Consider the following 24,342-nt stretch of genomic DNA (forward strand, 5'->3'; position numbering starts at 1 on the left):
GAGGGAAGAGACATCATGCAAATGATCCAGCCAGTCGCTAAGCAAATAAGCAAACAGCAAGCCCCAGACTGGGGGGGGGGGGGAAGGTGGGGGAGGGTGTTCCAGTATCGAAAGTTGCTACAACATATTGCCTAAAATGTTCAGCTTCCAACAGAAAAATTATGATGCATGCAATAAAAGCAAAAATGCATGACCCATACAACTTTAAAAAAATAAATAAATAAGCATGCAACCAGAACTGCCTGTGAGAGGGACCAGATGTTGGGCTTAACAGACAAGCACTTAAGAGCATCCACTGTGAATGTGTTGACAGAGCTGGAGAAAAGCTGATAAAGAAGTGAGGGACGTGTGCCGATGATGTCACCTCAAGTCGACAGAGACTGAAGAGGGACCTAGTGGAGAGTCTGGAGCCAGAGGTGCGGCCGAGGCAGCAGGTCCACGGAGGGGCTCAGCCCGGGCATGAGCAGCAGAAGGACGACTGGAGAACTGGACGCGACGGGCAGAGGTGATGGAAGCTGAGAGCAGCAAGAAATGAGCGAAGGGCAACAAAGAGGCTCGGGGAAACGCGGGCAGCATCGGGTGCGCCAGCCTGCGCACAGTGGGGCTGCCAGGAGGACATGGCGGGAGAAAGGAAAAGAGAAAACATTCAGGAAAATTATGGCTGAAAATGTCACAAAATTATCGAAAAATAATAACCTACACATCCAAGAAGCTTGACGAACGAGACATGCAGAGACCCACCAACGGACACAACAGTAAAAATGCTGAAAACCAAGACTAGGAGGATATCTTGAAACCAGCGAGAGTAAAGTGATGTGTCGCTTACAAGGGAGCCCAAAAAGAGCCACAGTGACTCCCCAGCAGAGGCAATGCGGCCTGAAGGTGGTGGGTACCCAGAACCCTACACTCAGCAAAGCCGTCTCTAAAAATGGTAAAGTGAAGATGTTCCCAGATCCACAAAGATGGATAAACTGCTGCCTGCAGACTCACGAGAAATACTAAAGGGATTTCTTCAGGTTGGCAGCACGTGACCCCAGAGAGACGTGTATCCACAAACACAGGGTTCCAGTAAAGGGGATGATATGATTTTATGAGAGTGCACATGTATATTTTTCTCTTCTCATAACTGATTTAAAAAGCAACTGTATAGAATTATGTGTATATAATATAATGTCGGGGCTATAATTAATAGAAATGTAATAGGTTGTAATGTATCTGCTGATAACACAAACGAAGTGGGTGGAGCAAAGCTGCGCTGGTTAAGGAAGTAGCTGCAGGTGGTAAAGAAACAATTGTTACAATGTACTGTGGGGTTTGTAACATCGCTATTTGTAACATGTTTAACGTTAATACCACAGAGGCGAAAGGAGATAGACCTGTAAGGGATTCATATGCATATGTGTCTCTGGCATTAACTAGTACAGATCTGAAGCTGCTTGTGAGGTTAATGTGTGTGGTAAACCCCAGAACAACCACGAAGAAAATAACTTAGAAAAAGCAAAAGATCATTAAATAATTAAAATGCTCCATTAGGAAAAAAAAGCATGCAACATAAGAGAACGCAATAAAGAAGGAATAGAGGAACACGAAAGACCCAAGAAAAATGCAAAAAAAAAAAAGTAAGATGTACATCCAAGTACATCAATAATAACATCAAAGACGACGGACTGAACAGGCCCATCACAGGCAGATTGTCAAATTAGACAAAAACATAATCCAACTTTAAGCTGGTTACAGGAAACACCTTTAGATTCAAAGGTGGAAAAAGGCAGTTATGCAAAGAGCAACCGTGGAAAACTGGAGCGGCTGTGCTAAGGTCGGACGAAGCGATTTCAACAGGAGAAGCTTTAGTGAAGATAAAGAGATGTTTTGTGATGATAAAAGGCCGACCCATCAGGAAGATGCAGGAATTAAACATGTGCCCCTAACGACAGAGCCCCAAAATACAGGTGTCCCAAAAAATGTACACACACAATGTCTAGATTCTGTTACATTTTGGAAATGAAATGTATCTTAATAAACACTGCCTTTATAATTATCCAAAGTGTGTGTATATTTCGGGGGGACATCCTTTATAGAAAGCAAAACCAGAAGAATGAAGGGAAAGACTGATAGTGCTACAGTGACACCCCACCAGAGACACCAATACCCCACTTTTTTGTTGTTTATCTTCATCTGAGGATACTTTTTCCATTGATTTTGAGCGAAAAAAATAAATATGAGAGAGACACAGACTGGTTGCCTCTCCCATGAGCCCCAATCGGGGCAGGGGATCAAACCTAAAGCCCAGGCGTGTGCCCCTGACCAGGAATGGAAACTGTGACCCTTCAGTGTGCGGCCGGCGCTCTGACCGCTGAGCCACGCCGGGCAGGGCAGCACCCCACTTTCAGTGATGGATGTAACAACCAGACTGAAGCTCAACAGGAACCCGAAGGTTTCAACAGCACCTTAGACCGACCGGGCAGAGCAGACGTCTGTGGACACTCAACCCAACAGCAGAGCACGTTCCTTCAAGTGCACACCAGACATTCCCAGGTGGACCACACACAGGGTGGGCAAAGCAGGTTTACAGCTGCTCACATAGAAAATAATACAATAATTAATAACAAGAATAAACTCTGTTTCACGTACTCACAACTGTGAGGTGGGGCCTACTTTTGCCCCACACTGTGCTAGGCGAGGAAGCGCTGGGGCTGCCTAAGGCAGCGACAGGGCCTCAGGGAGGGGGGCCAGGAGGGAGCGAGGAGGTGGATTGGAAGAAGGCTCTGGTGGTTGACTAAATGGGGGTATGGGGAGATGAGCCCCATCTCGGGGTGGGTAACAGAGACTGGGAGGGGTTTCCCAGTGAGGAGGCCCCTGCGTGGCTGCTCCAGGTGTGGAAGGTGAAGGACATCAGGGGCCATGAAGAGCCGTTTGGCACTTTTCCTGATGCCCTGGGCATGTGCCCAGGGAGGGAAGTTGACTGATGGACCGACTGATTGAGGTTCCAGAGCTGGCGGTCAGGCTGAGGCTAGGCAGGAGGCCAGTGACCAAGACCTTTGCGAGGATCTGTGGATGGGCGGCCGCACTGATGAGATGCCAGACAGGTAAAAGCACAGTGTTGGATCCCTGAACCCCAGATTCATAGATCTCTAAGAACACCCCAAATTAGAAAAGAAAGTGTGAATGTGCTGACACAGGAGTGTAATGGAAAGGACCCCTTTCTTTCTCAACTCCAGCCACAGCTGTGAGACTTACTTGCATTGGCTTTATAAAAAAAAATCAGTTTCTGAAAAGTAAATAACTTTCCATGATTCTGATTTCTTAACTTAATGCCCAGCTGTTCTCTCTGGCTCAGTGCCAGGGTCCTCAAGCCTGCTCCCCAGCACCTCTGCTTCTTCCCGCTGGGTAAGAGGTGCCCTCAGGTAGCACCCACACCTGGGGGTGGAAGGAGTGGGAAGCGCAGCGGGTTCCGAAGTGGAAGAGCCTTAAAGTGGCCCACCTGGCTCAGAATGTGGGCCGGGCTGCAACACGCGCGCACGTTCAACTCGCAGATGTTGGCCCGAAGTTCCTGAGCAGCAAGTGGTACCTGGGGTGCGCGACTGAGCAACAGCAGGAAAGGTGGGCCCTGGCCGGGCACCTGAGCCAGCCGAGAGGGCGGGCAGCGCCCGGCCAGGTGCGCCCCGCGGCCCCCTGGGGCTCCGGGGCAGGAGGCCGGAGCGTTCTCAGGTCCTCCTGACCCGCCGGACCGCCCACATCGCTGAGGACCGTGTCTCCATAGCAGTTGTGCTTAAACAAAACCCAACCAACGTGACTGCCTGGTCTCTAGAAAATCCTGGGCAGGGTGGAACATCCCGCGTGCGCTCCAGGAGAAAGGACTTGGCACCCAAGGGGACCTTGAAAATGGTAAGCTTCTCGGGTGTATTTGCCCCAATAATCCACAGAAACAACAGTAACCTAAAAATAGTCTTGTTTTCTGCCCTAAGCTCCTTTTAACTTCGTTAGTCATCACCCATTCTTAAAATAAAATCCGTGTAACGTCTCTCCTGGTAGCCGCTATAAACACACCTCAGGAGGAAGAGGAAGGCCCCGCGGGCGGGAGGGGCGCGCGGGGACCGCGGCTCGGGCTCGGGGGCCGCGCGGTGGCCCAGGACCCGCCGCCGACCGGGGGGCGCGCTGGCCGCGGAGCTGCGCCGCCGCCTCCGGAACTCCCTGCGCCCTGGCGCGCGGCCACCGTGGTCCCGGCAACGGCATTAAACAGAGGGCAACAGACGGGGATTCCGTCACCGGGCGGGGAATAGGAAGGGCATTGAGAGCAGACGGGAAAGAGCTTTTCTGGATGGAGTGAAAATTATTTATCGAGGGGGAGGGGGACCCAGCCACCGTGGCCGACAGCCCGGGGCTCGGCTCTTCCCCGCCCAGGGGCGCCCAGGCCCACGTGGGTCCCGAGGGCTCAGGGCGGGGGGCTGGGGGGGCGCCGGGCGCGTGAAAGCGCGGGAGGGGCGGACGGGGGGAGGTCAGACTTGACTTTAATACGACTGGCGGGGCTCCCTTCGCTCCCCCCACCACAGCCCAGCCTCCTCCCTGCGCGTCCTGGGGGGGGGGGGGGCGGAGAGCGGTGGACGGAAACTCTCCAGCAAAATCCTGTTGGGGGGGCGGGAAACGGAAACTCTCCAGGCAAAATCCTGGCACCCAAGTCTGGATACACCAGGACTCAGTGCGGAAAGATCTTGGGGGGGGGGGGGAGGTAGAGGGCGGCGTGGCCCTGGCGCCCCCTGGCGGCCGCCCCCCGCGGGATGCGAGCTCCTCGCTGAGCATCCGGCGTCCTGGGGGGACCCCCGCACCCTCGGAGCGCTCGCAGGAGTTTCCCTCAGCCTCGGTTTCCTCGTGCCCCGCGGGGTCCCCTGCCGTTTCCACGCGGAGTCCCCCTCTTCCTGCGCCCGGGGCACCAGCTCTCGGCGTGAGAGCACGTGTCAGGTGGTGACTCCTGAAAAGTGACACCCAGACGCCCCAGGAATGAGGCGGCCACTTGATGGGAGACCTGGGACGGGGAGACATTTCGGTTCTGCCCAGTGGACGCCGCTGGGCAGTTTCCTGTCACTTAGTGTCGCATCCTATTAGCTGGCGAGACCCCCGTTGCCATGGATCCCCCATTTCCCTGGGTCATGGGCCTGGGCTCGTCGGGGGGGACCCACCGGCGTCCCGCAGGCCTCCCGGGTCCCCGCAGCAGAGACGTCTTTTGCTTTTGGTTTATTTTAAACCACATAAGGGTGTCGTGCCATCGATTTATGGGTCTTGTACACCAGACACTTTTACCGCCCTAACACCCCAATCCCTTCCATCCGCGGCCAACAAGAAAATATGGTCCCACTTGGCAGCCGCGCTGCGCCGAGGCCCAGGGTTTGAGAGAGGGAAGTGTTCCGTGGACCGCGTGTCTGCGCGGCGGCTCCGGCCCGGCCCCGCGGGCGGATCCCCAGCCGGGGTCTGGGGGCCGGGGAGGGGCGCGCGGCTCCCCTGCCCCCCGCCCCCAGCTCCTGGAACCGGAGACGGGATGGCTCGGCTTCTACTCAGGGAAACGGCAGTAAGTCGAGGTCCCGGGACTGCCGTGCAATCTGTTAGTGATTTGGCGGGGTGGGAATTTCCTTTCTCGGGCCTGCCAGTGGGAGCGCTTTTCCAAATTTCCACCGCGGGGAAGCCTGCGATTTTACATAATGATTTCAGCATGCGGCGCGGGGCGCCCCCGGGCCCTGCCTGCCCGCCCCGAGGCGGACGGCGACTCTCAGGACCCCCGCCGAGCCGGGCCCGGCCGGTCCGCGCGCGCCCCCCCCCCCCCCGCCCGAGCCCCTGCCCGCCCCCCGAGCGCCCCGGGCCGGGAGAGGGGCAGCCCCGCGCGGGGAGGGGCCGCGCTCAGCACTGGTCCCCGGGGCCGCGCCGGCTCCGGCGGGCGGGGCGTAATGTCACGGCAGGGAGGGGGCGCGGGAGCGCCCGGTGGCGGGAGGCGGGGGAGGTGTTTTCCAGCTTTAAAAAGGCAGGAGGCAGAGCGCGGCCCTGCGTCAGAGCGAGACTTTGAGACTCCGGACTCGCAGGCACAGTCGCCGCGAGGGATTCGGCTGCCAGACGCGGGGACTGGGCGCGGGCGCACACCTCCGAGCCCCGCGCCCGCCGCCCGCCGCCCGCCGCCCCGCTTCGGTCCCGGGCCGCAGCCGCCCCGCCACGCGCGCACACGCCCCTCGATGACATTTCTCTGGGGCGCGCGACGCTGAACCCAGGCAGAGCGCGTCTGCCCCGGAGCCTGCTTCCCGGGGAGCCCGACCCCCGCCGTGCCCGCTCCTCCCGCTCCTCCTCCTGCTCCGCGCCGCCGCGGCCGCGTGGATGCCAAGTACCAGTTTTCCAGTCCCTTCCAAGTTTCCACTCGGCTCTCCGGCTGCAGTCTGCGGGAGAGGAGAAACTTTGGGGCCCGCGCCGCCCGCCGGCGGCACCATGAAGTCGGCGGAGGAAGGTAAGCCGGCGGGGCTGCCGCCCCCCGCGCGGTCCCCCCCGCGACCCCCCAGCCCTGGCCCGGCCCCCCCAGCCCCGCTCCCGCCGCCCCGGTGCCCGTGCCGCCCGCTGGCCCCCAGGGTTCGACCCCGGGAGGGGCCACTCAGCGCGGCCAGTGTGCGCGGGGAGGGGCGCGGGTCCCCTGCGCGCTGCGGGCGCCGGCACAGATTGGGAAGCGGTGTCCCCCTGGTGTTTCCCCGGAGCAGCCCTGATTTCGAGCCGCGCCTTCTTGCCAATAGGTGTCTCCTCTTCTCTAGCGCTGAGTGCGCGCCCTCGGCCTGCGCCGGTGCAGCCTCGCATTGAGTCCCCGCGGTAGAAACTCAGTTCAAATGCGGGCGGTTGGGGACCGGTGAGGTTAGGGCCGACAGAACCACAGAGGACACTCTGGGATGAAGTGACGTTTGGGGAGGCCTGTGTTCTTGCCCTGTGGGGCGAGGCCACCTTGTGGCTTCGAAGACCAGCCAAACAGGAGGTGTGGGGGCCGCGCCCCTCCGCGAGCGCGCTCTCCAAGCGCCGGCCTCCAAGTCCGCCTCCGCGGCTGCTGAGCCCTTCGGGCCGTCGGGCTGGAGGCCGGATGTAGGACTGAACCGGATCAAACGCGCTGTCCGAATACAGCCCCTGAGCGTAGCGGTTTTCAGTTCTGTGGACGCGAGAGTGCCGACCGTAGGAAACGCTTCAGGACACTTTGGAAGGGGGCCGCCAAGTTTCCAGGTGCTTGTGCAGGGTCACAGGACGGCACGTCCGCCCTGAAGCCTGGTGATGGCAGGTCCCCTGCGGACGGTGCGCTCGCCGCCCTCCGTAGGGCAGCCTCCCAGTGCCAGTCCGCTTTGTCCCTCACAAGGGCCACCAGTGAGCGGGGAGCCGGGTCCTCCTGCGGGGAGGGGAGGCTCCCTTGGGTGTCTGGAAACGTCAGGAAGGGGGTGACTAGCACCCCACGGAGGCATTTGGTTGACAAGCGCACGGGGGAAGCTGGGCGACATCTTCCCAAATGCCTTCTCAGCGCTGAAGCAGTTTATTTAAATTATCTTAAGAAAGCTGGCAAACCTGCGGATGGGATGGGTAACGCGTGCTGGTATTTATAAGGGCGGACATCCTTCTGCGGAGCGCCAGCAAGTACACGCGGCTGCTTCCTGCGGCGTCCAGGGAGCGCCAGGCCTCAGAGCCGGTTTCCAGAGAACGCCCACCCCTGGGGCCGGTTACCTTTAGCAGAGGGCCCGGGACCACAGGCTCAGCCGAGTCCTGCCGTCAGCGGCCTGGAGTCCTAGAGCTTTCCACCTATTGTGTGTCAAGGCGGGAAGATGTATCTTACGTTTCTTACCACTTCATGTGAATTTAGAAAGTGTCAAAATGCAAACATCAGGAAATGTTTACAGACCAGCCTTGCCATTAAAAAAAAAAGTTAAAAAAAATTGAGGTTTTGAGCGAAAACCCTTGGACACTTATTTCAAAGTTTTCCCCACGTGTTTCTTATCACTGCTTTAAAACTAAAAACGCGGGCCTTTCTAAGTTCAGGGTTTTGGGGGTTTTTTTGTTTGTTTTTTACTTGAACAGTCAGGGGTCCATCCTGCAGCAAAGAACCTTTTCATGAAGACAAGAGAGGAAAAACCACCTCTGGGGGCGGGGTGAGTTTTCCTGTTTCCTACTTGGGGAGATGTGTGTCAGAAGGTCTCTGCTGAAAGGCGGTGCCAGGTGCAGGGCGCCCTTTGACTAAACAAATACCGTGTGTTTTATGAGGACGGCGGAATTAGGCTAACCGGAAAGTGCGGTCCATCCATCGTAAAGACAGGCCCTCCGACAGAGGCAGGGTCGCCCCTTCGGGCCAGCGCCCCTCCTGCCAGGGCGGGGGCACTAGGTGCCTTCTCAGAACGGGAGCACTGCCTGCCTCCCCTGGTGTAATGAGCACCTGGGCCCAAGCTCATTAGGCCCTGTTGTTTCTGATGTCCTGGAGCTGGTCCCCCCCCAATGCTGAGAAATGCAGGCCTGTAGGTAGCCGCCCACCCACCCATTCAGAGGTTGCTCCACACTGAATGCCCCAGGCTCCCCTCACAGAACAAAGCGCCCCTGTTCTCCCGCGTTAGCTTCATGGCCTTGTTCCCTCACCCAGATTAGAAGGGCGATGGCGCCCACGGTGTCACACTCAGGGCCGGAGCCTGCACCGGGGACACCCACAGCCTTGAGGAAGTGCCAAGCTAAACATTCCCTTCGAGACAGGGGTGTCTGCTAAACTGGCTAATAGCTCACCCCCCTTATAAGATGAAAGTCTTGGGGTGCTGGTAAGAGGAGCATTTTAAAAAGGGGCCACGGCACCGGGTCCCCTTGGTTGGGGATCTGAAACCAGGTGGGGACCAGCTCAGCCCTGGGATGAGCAACCCTGAGTCCTGGATCCTGGGGGCCCAGGGGACAGGGCAGGAGTGTCCACCCGCCCTCCCCAGGACAGTGGAGCAAAGAGTTTGTGTCAATTTTACGCAGAGGTGAGAAGGCGGCTTGAAGTTAAAAAAACAAAACAAAACACAAAAACAGAAAATGATACGTTGCGGCTTAGAAAACAGAACTTCCATTTGCCTGAAGGTCAGCAGAAAAAGCTAACTAAAACAAAACAACCCTCCAACATACATCTCAAAGTGAGAACTATTATTAGAAACTAAATCAGGCCAAAGTGAACTATAGTTTATCACTGGAGAAAACCAGCCCTTTGCAAAGGGTCACGGGAGAGAAGCTCGGGGTGCGGGCGGGTCACGTGGTCAGCGGGGTCTCTGCTTCTGGAAAAAGCAATGCCCGCGGGGCAGAGGGCCTGCGGGGCATTAAGGAGGGGAAATTAGCAGCAGAATGGCCATCGCGGACCGGGGGCCGCCCCTCCTTCGACTGGACACCCCGAGTGTGCGCTTCTCTGGCGCAGTGGCCCCGCTGCTCCCTTCTGTGGCAGATGTTGGCTTGACCGGTGCCAGGCCCCTGGGGACAGTAAACAGCTGGGAGAAAGACGAAGGGCACCGGAGGCGCTGCGCGGGCCTGGCCCTTTGCGCCCAGTGTTGGTGGGTGCGCTGCTCCGCGCCCCCTGGGCTCACGCCCCGCTCAACCCCGAGGGGCTCGGGGCTGCCACGCGGTGGCGGGGGGTCGGCTCCGCACGCCCCGGAGGGTGCTGTGAGTTTTAGGAGGAGGGAGGCTGGAGGAAGGGGTGTCACAGAAAGAAGGGCTGCCTTAGAGGCGCGGCCTGGGAGTCAGACGCCCGAGGCAAGAAAGGCCTAGGGACCGGGCGTGAACGTGGGTGCGGGCGCCTGGCCCCGCCCGCCGTGGGGGCGCCCTGGTCCCACTGGAGCGCCCCTGTTCCCCCTGCGCTTTCGGCGGTGCCCTGAGCCGCGGGGCTGGCGGTGGCACTTGGGGTCCAGCCAGGACGCTCGGGCCTCGCGGGAAGCGCCACCCCCTTCCTCCCAGAAGAGGACGGAGAGCGTGAGAGCCTTAAAAGAAACAAAGTTGCAGACGAAGTCAGCGGGCCTGGATACAGTGTCGCCGTCGCGCTGGGGAGCAGTCGCTGCTCTTTGCGCCACTTGGTGTCACGGAGGAGTCGGCGGGGACCGCGGGGGTCCCGGACAGGACCGTGTGCCCCGCGCACGTGGGCCCGGCGCCGGCCTCGGGGACACTCTGGGGTCCCGCCCGCGGGTGGGGCGCCAGCGCGGGGCGCGAGTGACAGGCGAGCGCCGAGGCTCCCGGAGTTTATTTAAAACTCGGCCGCGGCCGCCGGCTTGTTTGTGTGAACCCGGAAACGCGGGGGAGGGGCCGGCCGCGGGGGAGGGGCGCGGAGTCACGTTACCGGGACCGGCCGAGCGCAGGGCGCAGCCGAGCCGGCGGCGACCACAGGTGCCCGCGGCCGGGGACCGACCGACCCGGCCGCACCCCGGCCCCAGACCCGACCCGGGCCTCGGACCCTGGCAGTGACCCCCGGCGCCGGCCCTGGTCCCGGACCCCGACCCCATCCTGGACCCCGACCCCGGCCCTGACCCCGGCCCTGACCCCGAACCCCAGACCCTGGACTCTGACCCGGGACCCCGGACCGGCCGTCCCGACATGACGGGGCTGGAGGAGGACCCCGAGTTCGACTTTGATTTCCTTTTCGAATTTAACCAGAGCGACGAGAGCGCCGCGGGGGTCGCCCCAGGTGGGTCCGCGGGTCGGAGGTGCAGGGCCCAAGGTGCAGGGGATACAAGGTGCGGGCCGGGGATGCAGGATCTGGGGGTGCAGGGATGGAGTGCAGACTGGGGGGTGCAAGGGTCGGAGGTAGAGCGTCCAGGGGTGCAGGTCCAGGCGATGCAGGGATCAGGGGTGGAGGGTTGGGGGTACAGGGGTCAGCAAAGGGAGGAGGTCTGGAGGAGCCAGCCTCTGGGACAGGCCTGGGGCTGGAGCAGCCCCTCCCCATCTCTCTGCCCAGGAACACCCTGCCCTGTGCCCCTCTGCTCCCCACCCCACCCCCACCCAGGGCAGGGCAGCACCCACAGTGTCCCTGCTCCTGTGTCTTGTTCCTGGCCTGTGGAGCAGGCAGAAAACAGGTCAAGTTTAATGGCTGGGGGGTGAGGGGGGCGGGGAAGCCCCTGTGAGGCCGGTTGGTGCCACAGCTCCGGTTTCTGGCGTCCAGGAGCATCGCGTCCCCTGCCTGTGGGTCACACTTGTGCTGGTCCCTGGAGCTTTCCTGTGCAGGGGGCCTCCAGCTCCAGGCGGCCACTGCACCGCTCAAGCCAGGGGCAGGAGTGTCCAAGGCCCGACTTGGACAGGGCCTGGGGACAGGTGGTGAGTGGTCACTGCCAGAGGGCAGGGGGGCCACAGAGCCCCCCATCTGTCCCTGCCCTGCAGCCTCAGGCCCCTTGCCCCTCCCAGAACAGTTAAAGGGGAAGTAGCCCAACCCCGGGGGGCCAGGTCCTTTCCTTTCTTTCATTTTCTCTTCTCTGTCCTAATAAAGGGACCCCCCCACCCCCAAATGGGGGTTCTTGAACAAGCATCAAGCCACCGAGAGATCCCAGCCTGTCTGCTGGTGGGCGTGGGGAGCCGGGAGCCCCTTCTCCCCTCTCTGTGGGCCGGCGTCCACGTGGCGGTGAGTCGAGGAGGCTGCACACAGCACACTTGGCTCCGCTGAGTTTCTGCAGCGATTGTATAATATTTTCCATATCGTTCCCCGCTCTTCTTTTAAAGACTGTAACACCCTGGTCATTTTTAAAAAATGGATGTTCCAACCAGACCGAGGCTGGCTGGTCTTCGTTAACCGCCCTCCCGACCGCCTTCCCCGGCTGCCGGTTTCCAGGCCCCGGGGCCGCGGGAGCCCAGGCAGAGGCGGGTTGGAGGGATCTGAGGCCTTGACTTTGCTGCTGGGCCTGGCTGCCTGAGGCTCTGTGCGCCGCTCTGTGGGCTCGTCCCGGGTTGTCCCCATCGGAAGCCTCTCCCTCGGTGTTCAACCACTTTTCTGTTGATTCAGCGAAGATCGCGGGGGGTGCGGCCCACACTCCCCGCCTCTCTGTGGTGTGAAAGACCAGAAGGCCACGTAGTTGGGGTCAACAGTAGGTAGCTTTCCGCAGCGGGTCCTTGCACGTAGCAGTACGCGCTGAGGTTCCTTTGGGTCTTTTCATGGCTGGACGGCTCGTTTCTCTTCGGTGGTAAATAATATTCCACTGTTTGGATGGACCGCAGCTCATCCATCACCCTCTGCAAGACGTTTTGGTTCCTTCCACGCTTTGGCGGTTATGAACGAAGTCCTGTCTTCTTGTCCTTATTAATTTTATGTTACACGTATTAATTATTAAATTACTACATTGTTATGTTACATTGTTACATTAAATTCTCCAGTTCCGAATGGGTGATAGCGAAGGCTTCACATGATCTCCAGGCCGAGCCTGGATATAAATAAATGAATGAGTGACTGACACCGAGCTCCGTTGTAAGCTTGGTGACACAGAGCTTTATGGCTTATGCTGAGCACAAAAACGGGCGCTTTGTCAGAAGGACAGGCCAGTCCTGACCACAGGCCGCCCGGCCGCTCGTCTCCGTCACGATCCCTTCTGTCTTGAGAGCTGAGTCCTCCGTGTCCAGGCCTCCAGGAGTCAGGGATGGGTCAGCCCTCCGTCCACCCTGCCGCCCAGGCCACCTCGTGCTCTTGGCTGTGTGGCACTGATGGGGCTTCTGTCTTACCTGTTGCTTCAAGGGATTGCCTGGGTCTTGGGTTCTTTGTTCCCAGAATGCCCAGCAGGTGCAAATGGAAAAGAATTTGAAAACTAATGTGCTTGGAGCTGAGCAGGCGTGCGGTTTGCACCCATCTGTCCCATCTATTTTCCTGTCCAGGGACCCCCACCCCCCGGGGCAGAAGACGGATGGGCAGTGGGCCTCCTGCTCCTTTCTGGGTCTCAGGAAATAGCCGCTTGCTGTCAGCTGGGAGGCGGGCGTGGCCCAGCTTCCCGCCAGGGCTCCTGTTTGCTTGGTTATTTTGGCCGGCTTACGGCTGCCAATACTGTCTCCCTGGCAACTCCGGAGGAACTTGGCCAGGCCTCTGGGTCTGGCTGGAGTCTCCCCAGCAGCCGGCCACCTCCAGCTCGGTGCAGGCCAGTCTGCGCCCTCCGCATGCGTGACCGGTGGCCTTTCGTCGCTCATCGCTCCCTTGTGCAAGGGATGCCCCTGGAGGCATCTTGATTCTCAAGCCTCTTTCAGCAGCCGTGAGGGTGACGTGAAGAGCCCCGGAGCCCCGCTCCTGTGCAGGTCAGCCCTGCCGCGGACGCCGGGTGCGGGTCCTGCCTCCGGAGCACTGGGCACTCAGAGGGGGGCCGGGACCCTTGAGTTTCAGGACAAGCACCTGCCTCTTTCATACGAGCAGCCCCACCATCCTCAGGGATGTTCCGTTAGGGACGGCTGTTTGTGTGGAGGGTGTTGTAATTCTGTGTTACGTTGGTCAAAGGAAGACCACGGCTAGTGAGGATCAACCTGACGGTTTTAGCTTCTTGAAAACAGGGACTGAGAGGTAAGGACCTAAGGTGGTCCAGGCTGAGACCCTCGGAAGGGCCTCGGGGCTCACTTACAGGACATTCCTCGGGGTGTTTGCCGCTGTATGGAGGCTGCTCTGTTGGGCTTCTCACGGGCGGCTTGTGGGGCCAGCGGTGCCCTTGGAAGCTGCCCTGTCACCTGTGGGGCCTGCACAGTCCCCTTGCCCTCAGGTAGCGCTTCCCTCGCTGCTCAGTAAATAGGTTTCTATGCAGGTCTGGGCATCAAGCATGTTTTGGTTTTGTTTTGTTTCCATTACCTGCAAATTATAATCTTGCCACATGGGCACTGGCCAGCCTGCTCTGAGGACAGGGGTCCTGCCAGGGGTTTGGGAGGATGGGGCCTGGCAGTCACTCAGGTCCGTTCTATTTCTAGCCTCGTGTCCTGCTCCTCAGCTCCAGCAAACGCTAAGGGGCCGGCCCCTCAGATGAAAACGAAACGTCAGTGTGTCTCTCAGTTTATGAAGGACCGCAGGACGCTCAGGGGCCAGAGCGATGATTCCTGCTGGAAACGCCTGCTTGGGGGACACGTGGCCCCACGTGTGCACAACGTCAGCACCGTCCCGCCTTCCCTCCGTCACAGCGGTGGAAGGGCAGCCTGGACACAGGACGGTGGTCCTGGGCATCCCAATAACGCCAGGTGCCACTGGCCTTAAGAGAAAGCACGTGGATAAATTTTTGGTGCTGATTCAGAGATAATAAAATTGTATGGTTGTGAAATAAATTATTTCTCAGAATGAGATAAAATAATTCCTACACCCCTGTCTTGCCGGATTTGCAGAGCATTGAATTTGCGGCCGGCGCTGGACCAGCCTGGGAGCTGAACCACGCCCATGCCGGCCACCAGGCCCCACAGCTGCCCACGCTGGGTCCATCTTCTTGCTCCAGGGTGCCGGGCACTGTGCTCTGCTGGGTTGGGCGGGGGGCTTGGTGCCTAAGAACTGGGAGAGTGAGGGCCAGGCCGTTCCTGTCTTCCTGGGGTGAGCCTCGGTTTTATTACTTTTATTATATAAACCATTTTGAATAGGCTCCCTGTGTTTGCTTAAGCTCCTGCTGCTGCTTTGTGCTCACCTGCACTGTAATTTAATGAGCCCTCCTGGGCAGGTGGCCAGGTGCCCAAAGCACCCACAGAAAGTGACTCGGATGGGTGTTGAGCCCTTTGGTGGCTCCCGACATGACGTGAGTCAGCCTGACCATCTCAGGATTGTTAAGAAAGTTGCTGGAAATATTTTCATTCCATGTAAATGGGATCCCTTTGAATAGTTAAATAATTCAGACTCGAATGCAGTTTCGATTGGTAATAAAACCAAATGCAGTGGAGCGGGGCGGGCGGGGGGCTTGGCCCTGGTGGGGTCGCTTTTGTTCTGAAGAGAGAACATCATCAGCTCGGCTGAGGGTTTGTGGGGAGGCCCTTTCGGGACCTTCGTTTCGAAATTTGTCTGATTAGTGAGAACTCGTGCCTAGGAGAGTCTTTGCTTTGTGGTTTTTCTCTTTGTCATTGGTTCGGATGAAGCCCCTTCCCGGGAAGTTCCGGTTGCCAGTGGACCCCAGGCTCACCCAGAACAGTCAGACCCCTCGTGCTGGCCCCCCCCCCGAGTCCGTCTGAACCTCACAAGGGGCTGAGTCCTGTGGGCAGCTGGTGGGGAAGACCCCAGACTTGCTCTGCTAATGGCTAGAATTATTATTTTTTTTAACCCTCACCTGAGGATATTTTTTCCATGGCTTTTCAGAGAGAGTGGAAGGGGGAAGGGAGAGAGAGAGAGAGAGAAACACCAATGGGAGAGAAACACATCGATGGGCCGCCTCCCTCATGTACCCCAAGAGGGCGAGGGATCGAGCCTGCAACAGAGGTACATGCCCTTGGCTGGAATCGAACCCAAGACCCTTCAGTCCGAGGGGCCTGACGCTCTCACCACTGAGCCAGACTGGCCAGGGCTAGAATTTTTTTTTAATTCTCAGAATTACCTTCCTGCCAACAAATGGTGGTTCAACTGTGGGCTTGGCTGTATCTCTTAAAATAAGTCGTAGATGCGGGTAACATTCTTTTAGCTGGGCGGGAAGTGTAGGGGTCTGTCCAAAACCACCCCCAGGTCCCCGCGTCCTCAGGGTGCTGGGACTGTGACGGGGCCCCCTGAAAGGGGCACCCAGGGCGTCTCGCGGGGCCAGCGTTGTATCTGTGACCACACCTCTCGCTTCCATCAGGTCGTGCTTCGTGCCGCCTCCCTGGAGACGGCGATTTCCCTTTGACGTGAAAATTCATTTTCTATGGACTGTTAGGTCGTCTGTCGCTTCACAGACACAAGGGCTGTAACCAGACAGTGGACCGGTGTGGGTGTGAGTGTGGGGCCCGTTCTCACGGGTGCCCCGACTGGGGGGGCTGCTTCTTTCTTGGGGTGGGGCGCTTGTTTCTGTCATGGGGGCGTTTCCACCTCGAGGACCAAGCATCCAGAAAGCTCGAGATCCCATGGACACAGTCTGACCTGTGTGGGGAGGGGGTGCACCCGTCACAGCCACTGCCCTAGTGCCTGCGTCCCAGGGGCTCCCAGGGCATTTCTTCCACCCCCAAAATAGGAGGGTGCAGAGACCACAGGAAGTGGCCCAGGCTCTGACTCAGTGGCCAGGAAAGCGGGTGTCAGGACTAGGAAAAGGCCAGCGAGTCCTCTGGGGGTGATCAGGTAGGACAGCAGTGACCACAGGTGGGAGGGGCCGGGAGGGGCGCCAGGGGCTGTTGGGAGACCCAGGACAGCCAGGGGGTGCGCTGCCAGCACCAGGGCTGTTGAGGAAACCCATGCCCACTGGGCGTTCTAGCACATGTTGAGGACCAGGACGCAGTAACCTGGCCGTAGTGAAAAAATGCCAAGGGGACGCCAGGCAGGCATCTCTCTGACCTGCACTTAATGTTGGGACAAGTCAAACATAATGAAGCTGTTTGTTGACATCTAATTACTAAAATTCTTGCCCTATAGGTACACGATACAGTTTCGCACTTGCTTTATTAATACCATACGCACTGATCATTTAAAGATAATAACCGTCATCCCGCAGGAACGGGATGGGCTCTGCTCTTGGTTGACTGGCTGACGTCCTCCTTCTCACCTGCAGTCATGTGGACCTGTCGGCACCTGTCGGCTGTGGGAACACTGATGTCCCTTTATTGAACTGGCAGATCTGGTTGGGGGTTTGGGGAGTGTTGGGCCGCCTTGAAGGAGCGGGCGTCGGATGGGCACATGTGGACGTGTCTGTGTAGCGCATGCGTGAAGGAGCACACTAAGTTGCGAGTGGCTATAAAGAAACATTGTTTCCCGAGGCCAATCTTCAGATTCCTTTTGGAAGAGATACAGAGTAGCACTTAGTCTTCCAGTGACGGAGGGGGTAAAATTTCCTTCTGTGGGGCTTGCCTGCCCGGCCTGGTGCCTCTGGACGGCGTCCAGGCCCGGCCTCCTCCGTGTCCAGCTCAGGCACCTTCTGCAATGTTGGTCATTGCCCGGGGCGAGGGGGACGGCCTCTGGGTCCCTGCCTGGCACTCTTACGCCCGGGATGCAGGGATGTCCCCACTTGTTCTGTGAGGTCACCATGACCTTGGTTCCTGGGGCCTCAGCGGCTGCAGCCCCCATTTCACCACCTTCTCCTGAGGAGCTTCATCTGCCAGGAGCTACCGTTTCAGAGTTAGTAGCTTCTTGTTTGGTTTTTATAAATATCATAACCAAATTTTTAACACCCGATTTCAGTTTTTGTGTTAAAAGTGTCAGTGAGCATGTGAGGGTGTTGATGGTATGTGCCGGGGTCACAGTGCATGTTGGGGACGTAGGCGTGGCCAGTGACATGGGCATGGGTGTCCCAGGACAAGCAGCAGAGCTGGGCGGGCACTGGCATTGGGGTCCCTGCCTTCTGCCCTGTGGACGTGAGGTCTCATCGTTTCCCCATGTGATGGTCCCCAGTGTCCTGCTGGTTCCTGGGGAACAAACTGGGAGACAGGGTGGTCAGGACCAGAGGTTTTCAGGGCAGTGCACCCGGGACACGGAGCTGCAGGAGCCCGATAGGCACACAGCCACCCGAGCAGGAGGCATCCCTGCCGTACCCGCGTCTAACTTGCTCAATCGCAGCTTTGTTTTCTCTTTCTTGTCACGGCTGTGTCCCCCGGGGGCTTTTTGGAACCTGGCACGGATTTTGAGCATCTGGAACACTGCCGCTCTCTCTCCAAAGCGAAGCCAGGTTGAAGGGGCTGTGGGTTCTCCCCAGGCTGCCTGGAGGGGCCGGGCCTGCTGTCTCGGGAACAGCCAGCAGTGTTTTTTATCAGGGGGATTTAGCGCCTTCAAAGCAAGAGCCTCTTGATTGCAAGGATTCCAAAAGACTGGGTAACCTCTGAAGGTGGTTGATGGCCACTTCTGGAAATAGTAGTAACGGAAGTGGTCCCTCCTATTTGGGGTTTGCACCCATTTCTGTTAATAAGGACCATGGAGTGTGGACCAGCACCCAAGACCCACAGGTGTCTGACATGGTGCAGCCATCAAACAAGACGTCTTCAGTTGGTCACCGCAGCGGGAGCCAGGGTAGAGTTTCCATGTGCATGTTTCCATTATTTAGCATCCTGGATATCTGCTCTACGCACACAATAATACAGAACCGAGATGTCACAAGTCTTTCCAAACTGGAAATCCAGAGTAGCTTTTTAAATAAAACTTACTAGTTACACTGGTAATGACTTTTTAAAATAATTAGCATAGAATGATTCTTAAATCCAACTGTGCACCAATATTATGTGCTGTTTTTATTAAAGGAAAGATTTCCTAGGTCAGGAGCCACCATCACATGTATGAGAGAAACCCCAGAATCTGCTCCCACCAAACCCTTGGGGTGTTTTCATTGTAGCTGGTGATTAGAGCAGCTCATTAGTGATTAGTCTATTAAAACCTCTTTACATGCACAGGTCACTGTATCTAAACCCACCTACTCACCCACCCACTCATCCATCCATCCATCATCCATCCACCTATCTATCATCCATCCATCCATCATCCATCACCCATCCATCCCCCATCCATCCATCCCTCATCCATCCATCCATCCCTCATCCATCCATCCCTCCCTCATCCATCCATCATCCATCCATCCCTCATCCATCCATCCATCATCCATCCACCCATCTGTCCATCCATCCATCCATCCATCCCCCATCCATCCATCCATCCATCCATCATCCATCTATCTATCCATCCCCCATCCATCCATCCATCTATCTATCCATCCCCCATCCATCCACCCACCCATCCATCCACTTATCCACCCACCTGTTCATTCCATCCGCTCACCAATTCATCCATCCACCCACCTATCTACCTACCTACCTACCTACCCATCTGTTATCCAACAATCCACCCACCCATCCATCTGTCAAACAAATTGAGCACCTTCTATGTGACAGGCACAGTCCTAGGCTCTGAAGACAGTGAACCACAGTAGACTGAGGCAGGCAAAGGCTCCCACCCTCAGGGAACTTAGTTTCTACTGGTGAAAGAGATGAGGCAGGACAAGAGGAGGAGGGGTCCGTTCAGAATTCTGACACAGTAGCCAGGGAGGCAGCTTTTGAGCAAAGAGCAGAAAAAAGCAGGGAGGCCATTGGGAGGAAGGATGTTGGGTGAAGGGCAGCTGAGTGAGGAGCGCGTGAAGGGCTGTGTGCCGGACAGGAGACAAGGGTGAGGGCGGGGAGGGCTCCCAGGAACCTCATTGCCGCACACGGTTGGGCTGTTGCTCTGAGCCACTGGGGAGGCCACTGGAGCAGTGTGAGCACCAGCCCATTGCTGGGGGGGTGAGGCCCGGAGCTGGGGGAGACATGGGCCTGATCCTGGGCTCAGTGGGCTGTGGGTTTGCATGTTTGATGACCGGTCCCCTCACGCCATCTCCTTTACGCTTTTCCTTGCAGAGCACTACAGCTATGGGTCCCCCAACATCAGCCCGGGTCTGCCCCTGCCCACGGCGCACCCCTCGCTGCCGGTTCAGTGCCACGACATGCAGACGTCGGCCCCAGGCATCTCGGCCCTGGCTGCGGCGAGCCACCCCTCTGGGTACGGGGCTGCTGTGGACGGTGGGCCCTCGGGCTACTTCCTGTCTTCCGGCCACGTCCGGCCCAACGGAGCCCCGGCCCTGGAGAGCCCTCGCATCGAGATAACCTCGTACCTGGGGCTGCACCACAACAACAACCAGTTTTTCCACGACGTGGAGGTGGAGGATGTCCTTCCCAACTCCAAACGGCCCCCGTCCACGGCCACCCTGAACCTGCCCAACTTGGAGGCGTACCGGGACCCCTCCTGCCTGAGCCCTGCCAGCAGCCTGTCCTCACGCAGCTGCAACTCCGAGGCCTCGTCCTACGAGTCCAACTACTCCTACCCCTACACGTCCCCGCAGACGTCCCCGTGGCAGTCCCCCTGCGTGTCCCCTAAGGCCACGGACCCCGAGGAGGGCTTTCCGCGTGGCCTGGGGGCCTGCAGCCTGCTGGGCTCCCCGAGACACTCGCCCTCCACCTCGCCCCGCACGAGCATCACGGAGGAGAGCTGGCTGGGGGCACGCACCTCCCGGCCCTCCTCCCCCAGCAACAAGAGGAAGTACGGCCTCAACGGCCGGCAGCTGTCCTGCTCCCCGCACCACTCGCCCACGCCATCCCCGCACAGCTCGCCGCGGGTCAGCGTCACGGACGACACGTGGCTGGGCAACACCACGCAGTACACCAGCTCGGCCATCGTCGCCGCCATCAACGCCCTGAGCACCGACGGCAGCCTGGACCTGGGCGACGGCGTCCCCATCAAGGCCCGCAAGACGGCCCTGGACCACTCGCCCTCGGTGGCGCTCAAGGTGGAGCCGGCCGGCGAGGACCTGGGGACCACGCCGCCCACAGCCGACTTCCCGCCGGAGGAGTTCCCCCCATTCCAGCACATCCGGAAGGGCGCCTTCTGCGACCAGTACCTGTCGGTGCCACAGCACCCGTACCCATGGGCCCGGCCCAGGTCGCCCACGTCCTATGCCAGGTGAGCGGGTGGGGAGGTCTGCGTGCAGGGGCCACAGGGCTGGGTCCTCCTGCGCCTTGGAGCCAGGATCGCCTCTCCGGGCCCCGGGTGTGCTGCTGGTTTGGGGGGGTCTTGTCTTCAGCAGCATCACCCATCTCTGTCCCCCACGTCACACAGCTCTCTCCCTGGTGTCCCAGTGTCCGAGTTTTCCGTGTTTTTTTGTTTTTTTTTAAATGTGTTTATTGGTTGCAGAGAGAGGAAGGGAGAGGGGAGAGGGAGAGAGAAACATCAGTGAGGGGAGAGTCATTGATCGGCTGCCTCCTGCTCGCCCCCGACTGGGGATCCAGCCGGCAACCTGCACATGTGCCCCGGCCGGGAGTCAAACCGAGATCTCCTGGATCAGATGCTCAGGTGCTGAGCCACGCCAGCCGGGCCGAGTTTTCCTTTTTATCAGGACACAGTCGTAGTGGACGCAGCCCAGCCTCAGACACCATCCTACCTCTTCACAGGCCCACCTGCAAACAAGGCCACATTCTGCGGGCTGGGGGCTGGGCCGCTTATGAAGTTGGGGGACACAGTTTACAGACACGTGCACTTGGCTTCTGTTTTGTGTTTTGTGAAACCGAACGATCCCGTCCTGTTTGCTTTCGCCGCCTCCTAACCCACTTCCCGTCTCCTAATTGCTGTCAGTGCCGTGGAGCAGATGGGGCCTCGGCTCGGCAGGTCCCAAGCGGCAGCCGTGCCCACGCTGTTTGTAGAACAGCACAGCCTCCCCCTCCCTGGAGACGCGCGGGTCCCTGCAGTCTGGCGACGGCTCTGGCACGTCCCAGCTCCGCATCTTGGGTTGTTGATTTTGCTTTTTAATGGCGTGTGGGGCCGCAGGGACTCCGCTGGGCCCTCTCACTCAGCCTGGCATTTTTATTTTTAACTAAACAGCGTTCCCAACAGGTGGGCCCCTGACAGCCCCAGTGCGTGCTTACATGCAGGGTTGTGATGGGGCGTGAAGGCGTCTTCACGTGGCTCCGTGTGTGGCACCGTTTGACACGGGCTATGGCCGCTTCCAGGCAGAGGCCCCTGTGACCTCTGGGGAAAGGCCCCTGTGACCTTGGCAAGGCCCTTGTGACTTTAGGAAATCCCCTGTGACCTCAGGGAAGAGGCCCCTGTGACCTTCATGTCGTTTCGGGGTGGGGGTGAGCTCAGGGTTTTGCCGGAGGGACTCTGGAAGGGAGATGGGAACAGGGTCATGGTTTCCCGCACCGTGCCCGGCGACAAGGGGCGTGAACTGGAGGGTTGGTTGCTGTGGGACCCTCTGCCCTGCTCTGCGCCTTCACTTCCACAGCTGGGGCACAGGCGGGGCAGCTGTCGCCACGGGTGGGTGCCTTCACATGTCCAGCGCTGGCATTCTCCACACTGCCCAGAGCCCGCCGGAGAACCGGTGTGAGACCCGACGGTTTGTAAAGCAGTCAGATGGGGGCAGTTAGGAGGCCGGATTCAGAGAGAGAGCAGGAATGAGCCCCAGTTTTTCTCGACGGGCAGTAAGGTGCAGCCCCATTTTTATCGCAGTGTCTGCTTTCAATGCTACAAAGTTTAAAAAGCTGGAATTTTCAAAGGTGCCGTCAAATGTACCTCAGAACCTGGGAGTCATTCACAAACAGGGAAACGTGAAAACCCACTTGGAGGCGTTTTAAACACTTAAGACTGGTTATGTCTGCTGTGCTGTCTTCGTAATTTCTGTGTAAATGAGAATAAGGGTATTTAGAAGCTACCTGCCTCCAGTCGGGCCACACGCGTGTCACAGTGTGACCTGCATTTTCCTGGACCACGAAGGGCGGGGGCAGTCCCGTGGGGCTTCGCTCCAGTCTCGACGTCACGGACAGAGTGACGCTGTAGTTCTGAGCATGAAGCCACTGGTGGCGTAAGGTCTTTAAGAAGCTGTGAGAATTCGAGGAAACCCCGTGTGTTACTTCATCAGGGTCCGTGACGAAATACCAGGCTGGGCTGCGGCTGCCACGAGGCCTCTCTGGGCGTGTGGACACCTGCCAACGACCTGTCTCTTATGTCTTCCTTCTGTGTCTGTGTCTGCGTCCGACTGTCTCCCACTGGCGAGGACAGAGACGTCCTGGATCAGGGCCCAAGGACTTCACTTTAACTTGATGCCCTGTGAAGACCCCAAGTCCATGCAGTCACATACTGAGGTCCTGGGGTCAGGACTCCAGCCTGTGAATTTGGGGGACACGGTTCAGCCCATTTCCCCCATCCTGCCACTCCGGTGCCAGAGGCAGGCAGCTTCTCCCTTCCTGGCGACTCGGGCGGTTCTGGCAGGTGGCCGTCGGCGGGACCAGGCCTGCATTTAATTCATGGTCAGAAAGCAGGTGCCCCTTTTTCTTTGCTGTTCTGTGGCCACCTGACTGCTTTTTATCTCCTGGTCGCAGATCTCGAGTTCGGGGTGACGCTCCTGACATTCCTGTGAGTTATGCAAACAAAGCCCCAGGAAGGCACCAAGCTGCCCCCCGTGGTGAGGTTGACCTTTCCCACCGCTGGGGTCCCACGTCCAGTGTGTTTCCTGGTCCCGGCCATCTGTTGCCATGTGACTTGTCAGGTGGTGCTCTGGGCAGCAGGGCCCCGTGGAAGCCAGAGGTGAGGCTGTTTTGCCCAGGGAGAGGGCGACCAGACTTCCTTCCCGAGAAAGTGCGGCCAGCACCAGGACGTCAGCAGGTCCAGCCACGCAGCTGAGGCTGCTGCAGTGATAGCAAAGTCTGGTTGGAGGACCTGCGGCCACAAACCCGCCCTCCTCGTGCTCAGGGCCTCTCTGCCCGTTTACCTCTATCCCCCAGGAAGAGGAGCTTTAGTGCTGAGCGTGCCCCGGAGGGTGTGGGGTCGTTTCCCTGTTGGGTCTTTTCCTCTGCCCGGCATTTGTGACTCACCCTTGGGCGCAGAGCATCTGGCCAACCCTCAGGGTCAGGACAAAGCTGACTTCTGGCTGCAGTTGAATTTGATAGAATTTCACAGCCTGGAGTCAGATGTCTTTTAGAGCTTAATGGAGTGACGCTTCTGTTCTTAGAGCTCAGGAAATGCACAGAAATTGCGGGTGACTTGCAAGCCCCCCATAAAAAATCAGGGTTCTAGTTTTCAGGCCTGGCCCTGAGCCTATTTGGAGGGGAGGGTGTTCTCCCACCTCACACTTCTTTCTGTGGTGATGGTGCTGCTGCGGATGGCAGAGTCCCCAGACCCACCTTGTTCCAGGGTGAGGCCACGTGTGGGCACCAGAGGTCACTGGGTACAGGGGCCCCGAGGGTGCAGGGGCCAGGGCAGTGGGGCCATTTGGTGCTTGTGTCAGGACACGCATCTGCATTTGCTCATCTCTTGACGCAGTTAGTAGGTGCCTGTAGCAGGTTTCATATTAACCTAAAGCAGGGGTGGGGGATGTCCAGCCCCCAGAATCATTTGGTCTGGCCCTGGCGAGGCAACCGCAGGCAGGATTGAAATTCAGTGAATCTAGGAGCTTTTATCATAGCTGATTTTTAAGTTGATAATTTTGTATGGCTGGCGAATGATGTTATAAATATCAAAATGGCCCTCGGCAGAAAAACGGTTCCCCAGCCCTGAAAGGAAACTGACGTCTACACAACTGTTAGTTCACTTGATGAAGCGACTGAGGCTGAGCGTCAGCCCCGGGCGCTGGGCAGTGTCAGTGCCCTGGGTCAGCTCTGTGTGAGAACCTCTAGTTCTGTTTAGATCGGGGCTGTGGGAAGGTCCAATTTGGGGGTTTTAATGTCCTTAGCACCTGGACCACCTTGAACCTGCCTGGAGAGAGGAGAGTCGCT

The 24,342-nt window shown here is 58.4% G+C and overlaps 1 protein-coding gene across 4 annotated transcripts in view; it reads left to right on the plus strand.

Moving 5' to 3' along the window:
- The first annotated feature begins 5,984 nt into the window (after positions 1-5,984).
- Positions 5,985-24,342, plus strand: part of NFATC1 (nuclear factor of activated T cells 1) — a 93,795-nt gene continuing 75,437 nt past the window's right edge. For 3 of the 4 annotated variants that reach the window (XM_087818919.1, XM_087818920.1, XM_087818921.1), the window contains exons 1-2: positions 5,985-6,478; positions 19,441-20,539. In XM_087818919.1, coding sequence (XP_087675045.1) covers positions 6,352-6,478; positions 19,441-20,539 — 1,226 coding nt within the window. In that variant the 5' untranslated portion in view covers positions 5,985-6,351. Of the gene's footprint in view, positions 6,479-10,509; positions 10,667-19,440; positions 20,540-24,342 lie in introns of those variants that run through there. The other variant, XM_087818922.1, reaches the window with a different exon arrangement.

Source organism: Miniopterus natalensis, chromosome 7, assembly GCF_054644295.1.
Source record: "Miniopterus natalensis isolate mMinNat1 chromosome 7, mMinNat1.hap1, whole genome shotgun sequence".
In the NCBI taxonomy this organism is placed as follows: domain Eukaryota; kingdom Metazoa; phylum Chordata; class Mammalia; order Chiroptera; family Miniopteridae; genus Miniopterus; species Miniopterus natalensis.